The 5,954-nt window shown below is 31.6% G+C and overlaps 1 protein-coding gene across 1 annotated transcript in view; it reads right to left on the bottom strand.

Moving 5' to 3' along the window:
* The window catches only part of LOC107638778 (probable leucine-rich repeat receptor-like protein kinase At5g49770), a 6,694-nt gene continuing 1,864 nt past the window's right edge, over positions 1,125 to 5,954 (bottom strand). The window contains exons 6-19 of the mRNA XM_016342168.2: positions 5,323 to 5,472; positions 5,177 to 5,251; positions 4,539 to 4,610; positions 4,383 to 4,454; positions 4,228 to 4,296; positions 3,990 to 4,064; positions 3,825 to 3,896; positions 3,593 to 3,730; positions 3,069 to 3,505; positions 2,798 to 2,953; positions 2,543 to 2,679; positions 2,189 to 2,408; positions 1,865 to 2,100; positions 1,125 to 1,780 (exon numbers count right to left, since the gene is read on the bottom strand). Of these exons, the coding sequence (XP_016197654.1) occupies positions 1,289 to 1,780; positions 1,865 to 2,100; positions 2,189 to 2,408; positions 2,543 to 2,679; positions 2,798 to 2,953; positions 3,069 to 3,505; positions 3,593 to 3,730; positions 3,825 to 3,896; positions 3,990 to 4,064; positions 4,228 to 4,296; positions 4,383 to 4,454; positions 4,539 to 4,610; positions 5,177 to 5,251; positions 5,323 to 5,472 (2,401 nt within the window). The 3' untranslated portion in view covers positions 1,125 to 1,288. The remainder of the gene's footprint in view (positions 1,781 to 1,864; positions 2,101 to 2,188; positions 2,409 to 2,542; positions 2,680 to 2,797; positions 2,954 to 3,068; positions 3,506 to 3,592; positions 3,731 to 3,824; positions 3,897 to 3,989; positions 4,065 to 4,227; positions 4,297 to 4,382; positions 4,455 to 4,538; positions 4,611 to 5,176; positions 5,252 to 5,322; positions 5,473 to 5,954) is intronic.

The raw sequence follows: 5,954 nt of genomic DNA, 5'->3' as shown, positions 1-5,954 counted from the left end.
TAAATTTGATCTTTTTTGTTTGAGTTTTTTTATTATTTTAAATACTCGTTTCTTAAATTTAATTTGCTATCAAAAGACAATTGCTCTAATCCCAGTTTATTTATTTTTGTATGAGGTGTTATTTTCTATTTTTTTTATTATAATATTTGGGCTCAAATTTAACTTTTTTTAGCAATATTTTTATTTCATTTCCTCAATTTTTTTGGTTTAAAGTTTAATCAACTGGGCAAACGCCAAAAAAAAAAATACAGAAAAATTACTCTAGGAAAAACTTTTTAATATAAAGATATGTTTTAATTTATTTATTTATATACAGTTTATATCCTTGATCAATGATCATGAACTATATAGTAACCTAATATGTGTTTTAAGGATTTAATCTCGGATGAGAGATAAGAAAACTCTCAAGATTAAATTAGTCTAAATATTTTAAATATTTTTTAAATTAATGATATCTTAATGTGTGTACTTTCATAATAGGTAACTTGTATATTTGTAAAAGTTTAAATTAGATTGATCTTATCAATTATCATATTGTTAACAAATGGCGTGAATAATAGATTAGATTAGATTAGCTTTTATATTTAATTTCAAACCGACTCATTCATTTTATATTATATAATATAATACTATTTTTATTATTAATTATTTATACTTTTATTTACAACAATTTTCTGAAAACAACTCCTTGGCATAGTCTCTCCAACATAGATATCAGGCCAATTACTGTTGTATATACATTCAATTATTATTATTTTTTTTTCTAATTCAAAAGTTTTAAATGGTAATTTTTTTTCTAAAATTGAATAAATCAATCTAATCCAAATCACAATAATTTAAATTTGATTAAATTAAAAAATAAATTCAAATTTATATAATATAAATTGTAATTATTTAAAAAAATAAAATAAAATCAATACAATCTAAATAGATACAACTTATATCAATTTTATCTTTTAAATCAATTCAAACTGTACTACAAACACCTTCTATCTTTTAGTTATTCACTCATTATCAATAACAATCATATTTACATATATAAAGGTATAAATATTCTTATATTTGTATATATTATATTTATTCAATAAAAAATCCTAGCATAATAACAGTTTGTACTTGTGTATGTTCTTAACAACACCAATATAATTCATAATTATAGAAATATATATACAAGAAGAAAATGAAAAAGACACTTAAAATGTTGATGATGTTTCACCAAAAGCTAACATTTACAAACTCATTATCCAAAAGTTGTTCTACTTTTCTCTTACCTTGGATCTTAGAAGACTTATCTAGGCTCATGCTCATGGTGTTTTTGTATATATTCGGAGCTTGAATACAAGGATTCACTGCTGTAAGGTTGATGGGAACTCTCTAAGCTTACCTCATTATGTTGAAAACTTGATGAAGTTGAGGGTTCAGATTGATCAGCAGCAGGGTCCAAACCAATTGAGTGCAATATGATTTCAATCTCTTTCACTACATCACTCATTGGAGGCCTGTCAGCTCCTGATTCTTCAAGACACATCATTGCAAGATCAACAAACTTCTCAAAACCATTCAGGGCCGAGCCATCTCTGATGGCTCGGTCGATGAGTTCATGCAGGCCATACATGTCCTTAGTCTTGTCAATTGAATTCCTGACCACTTTCACAATGTATTTCCCTCGATCTATCGGCTTTCTTCCGGTTATGAGCTCTAGCATCAGTACTCCAAAACTATACACATCACTCTTCTCAGTCACCTGCTGACTTATGTAGTATTCTGGATCCAAGTATCCCTAAAATTAGAATGAAAATTATATTACCTTGTGCTACAAGTTTGAGAAACTATAGCACTATAGAATCAATCATCAAATACTAACCATTGTTCCTTTAACTTGAGTGGTGACATGATCTTTGCCATAATCTAATATTGGTTTGGATAGGCCAAAATCAGCAACTTTTGCATCAAGCTTCTCATCCAGCAAAATGTTGTTTGATTTGATGTCCCTGTGTATGATTGGAGGATCGGCGTGTTCGTGAAGATAAGCCAAACCCCTTGCAGCTCCAAGGGCTACTTTGATCCTTCTATGCCACCCAAATCTAATGCCTGATTTCCCTGCATAGATCACATCACATCACATGCATGTTATAAAATTACAAAACTAATATCTCAAGTAAGTATCAAGCTTGATGTGTAAAAGAACCTGTGATAGTATCCTTCAAGGTTCCATTTGGAACAAACTCATAAACCAGCATCTGTTCCCCTTCTTCAAAGCAGAATCCAACTAGGCTTACCACATTCTTGTGGTGAACCCTTGAAAGGAGTTCAATCTCGGCTTTGAATTCTAACCCGCCCTGCTTCGATTCCTTTTGAGCTCGTTTTATGGCTATCAGTTGTCCAGAGGGAAGAGTTCCCTTATAAACCTTTATACACACACAAGAATATCTATCAGAAAATGTTACATTTTATTAACATAGAAATAAGTATGAAATGAAACACTTGGTAACAAATTGTTCAATTTAAGACATATCTGAATCAAATAAGAAACAATCAAGACCTTTCCATAACCCCCAGATCCAACATCATTAGCTGGTGAAAAGTTGTTTGTGTATTTCTTAAGTTCTTTAACAGAGAACTGCCTTACTGCCTTTAACTCAGGGGTGCCACAGTTGCTTTTACTTGGATCCCAGTTTCCTGCATTTCGCGAAACCAATAGTACTGTTAACATAAATGCTCATGAATACATGTAGTCTGTTTGATTGTTAAGACACTAATAAGAAGACACAAAAAGACATTTATCATTAAAAACTACCAAAAGGATTGTTTCGAGAAATCGCTCTTTCTGCTCTTAGCTTCTGGCGGAAAGCATAAACCCCTGCAAGTAGTAATAGCACAAGGACAAAAGAACCACCAACTGCCACTCCAATCAACAATGCAGTGTTTGATGAGTTACTCAACTGCTTAGGCTCTTGATCATGACAAAGAAATACAGAAAATAAGTTAAGTCCAAAACATAACAAGTGTTGATGATTCCTCTACACTAGTCAATGAAAAACGATTCGATTCGAAGGATAGTAAGTTACCGATTTTGTCAGGGTAAAAATCATATGGTCTATGAGCACTGAGGTTAAGAAGCACAAGACTCATCTGAGAAATTTCACTCTGGCTGAAACTATCCTTGTTTAATGGGAAGATTTTGATAATAAAATCAAAACACTCAAATGGATGGGAATCTAGAGTGCTTGAAACTACTGATTCCACAGGTAGACCACCGGATTGAAGAGCCTGCTTGATATCTGTCTCTATTGAAGTGGTGTTGCTCCAGTCATAAAGGGAAGGTGCTCTGTAAGTTACAGTACCAGTGTATGGATAGGCACAGTGGCACATGGGACTGAGACTCTTATCAGAGCTGCAACCAGAAGCTGGACATTTGTTTTGTGGATTTCCATCTGAGATTTGTAAAGGTTTGCAGAAAGTTTCGGTAGTTCCAGTTTCATAACAAATTGGATTACTTTGAAGCCTGCATATTAAAATGAAGTTAATACTCAATAGTCAAATGTGATTCTATTGCATGACTTATAATTTGTTGGTTGCTTTACTAGCTTACACTATGATGAACTTAGGCAGTTGATTTTGCTGCGTAAACTCCTCAATTAAGTTCGAGTGCAAATCAATAACTTGCAACTTTTTGCTATAGTAGGGGCCAAGATCCAGTGTTCCATTAAGTTGATTCACACTTAATACCCTATCAACAAAGCAAAAGTAACAGCATTAGTATAATATATTGATTATAGAAGTGATAATGATAGATTTCTTTTATTTCTGAAAGTGAAACTCACACATATTGCAAAGAGGGAAGGCTAAAGAAACCAGCAGGTATTTGGCCAGACAGGTTTGCCTCCTGCATCCGTCTGTCGAAAAACACAGGCAAAAACTGCATTGAAGTGTTGAAAAAAGCACATTGATATAGAAGAGTGAAATAAGTAACAAAAAGAAAGACTTACAATGTTGTTAAATTCTTCATAATCAAAAGCCATTGTGGAAAATCTGTGCTATCAAAGGCATTGCTGCTCAAATCCCTTCAACATAGATTTTAGAGAATTTCACCATTGTATTACAAGAAACATTTAATCAATTTGAGTACATATAAAATATTACAGGCCTAAAACTAAAACTAACTGACCTAAACTATCATGATCAATAATAATGCAGTTATCTAAAATCAAATGCTTGTCTACTTACAAGTATTTCAGGGAGCTCATTCCAGTAAGATTTGGCAGGGGACCTTCCAGCTTATTGTTGCACAATATCCTGAAAAGCATAAATAAAATAAAATAAGATCTTGTCATGGAAATATTGAATTTCCAAGAGTGATACCAAAAACTATGAGTGCTTACAGGTCTGCAACATTGGTAAGGTTGTTGAGGCTCTGAGGCACCAATCCTCTTAATGTATTGTGTTCAAAGCGTCTGTATCCACAAGACAAAAAATATGAGCAAATTATAATTACTCACATCAAAGTTTGAGGATTTGATGTATAAATAATCACTCACATCAAAGTTAGATTCTGAACAAGTCCAATTGTATCCGGAATCTCGCCGGTTAGCTGATTGTTGTCAAGAATCCTGAGAGTGAAAACATGAAGAAATTCATTCAGTTTGATCAATAGGCATGCTGTTAAAACTTGCCACTTTGAATGCCAAGACAACAAACAAATGCTGTATTGTGATTTTGTTTCTCTAGTTAGGAAGTTTGGTTTTGTTTGATTAGTATTGTTATGACAAATATAATTCCCTCCATTTCATCATTTGAAAATCTGATACAATATTATATTAATAAAAAGTGTTAGTTTCTTAACATTTATCAATTTTAAATTCTAAACCCTAAATTGGTTTTACTTTGTTTCACTTTCAGATGTTCTTTTTAAATTGAGCAATGCTACATGACCAGCAAATATTATCATTTTTTGCCAGCAATAATTTGCACCCATATTTACATACGTTTTGCACACAATAAACATATAGTTTACATCTATATTTACCAGAGTTTTGCCCAATAAATCAATACAGTTTGCACCCACATTTTTCAGAATTTACACACATGAATTAGCAAAATTTATTTGTTAAAGACAATTTAGTATTTGTACTGGCCAAATGATAGACAAGTAGTGTAGAAGAAGTGTAAGTCTTACAAATGCATGAGAGCCATTCCTGAGCTAAAAAGTTGAGAAGGAACTTCTCCTGAAAACTTATTCTTCCCAAGATGGCTGCAAAAAAATATGGTTAGTCAAGACTCAAGAGAAAATTGGCACAAGAGAGGTGAGTCACAACAACTTACAAGTGCTGTGCTTTGAGGAGGGTATCAAGACCAGGGGATACTGGGATTTCTCCTCCAATTTCATTTTCTGTTAAATCAAGCCAATTTAGGTTTGCTAGATTCCCAATTGAAGACGGAATTGTTCCACTAAAATTGTTGGAGTTTAAGGACCTGCAATTACAAAGTGTGCCTCTAAACTTAGATTATCATGATCATTAGTATTTATTTGCAGTGAATTATACAGTAAAGATGGAAGTTTACCGATTTTTTTTTTTTATGAGATGAAAGAGAGAAGTGGATGTGAAAAAAAACTGACACTTATAGAATTAAAGCTGAGAGATCACATTTTATTCTCTTAAATGTTAACAAAAGTAGAGAGGATCTATTTCCATAAAAAAGAAATTAAAAAAGATAAAATCCACATTTTGAACAACAATAAAATAATAAAAAATAACTATAAAAAAAATTATATTTTTTCTATACAACTTTAATTTGTATAAAAAAGTGCCTCCTTTACTTACATGTAATTCTTAGTATTTAAACTTTATTCAATGAATATTATATTCATTAATTTTTTTTACTTACTTAATAGATCAATTATAGGTAACATTTTTATATAATTTCTCAACATATTCATCAATAAATGCAATAGA

The sequence above is a fragment of the Arachis ipaensis genome, chromosome B04, assembly GCF_000816755.2.
Source record: "Arachis ipaensis cultivar K30076 chromosome B04, Araip1.1, whole genome shotgun sequence".
Classification (NCBI taxonomy): Eukaryota; Viridiplantae; Streptophyta; class Magnoliopsida; order Fabales; family Fabaceae; genus Arachis; species Arachis ipaensis.
This window is presented reverse-complemented; position numbering and strand designations above follow the sequence as displayed.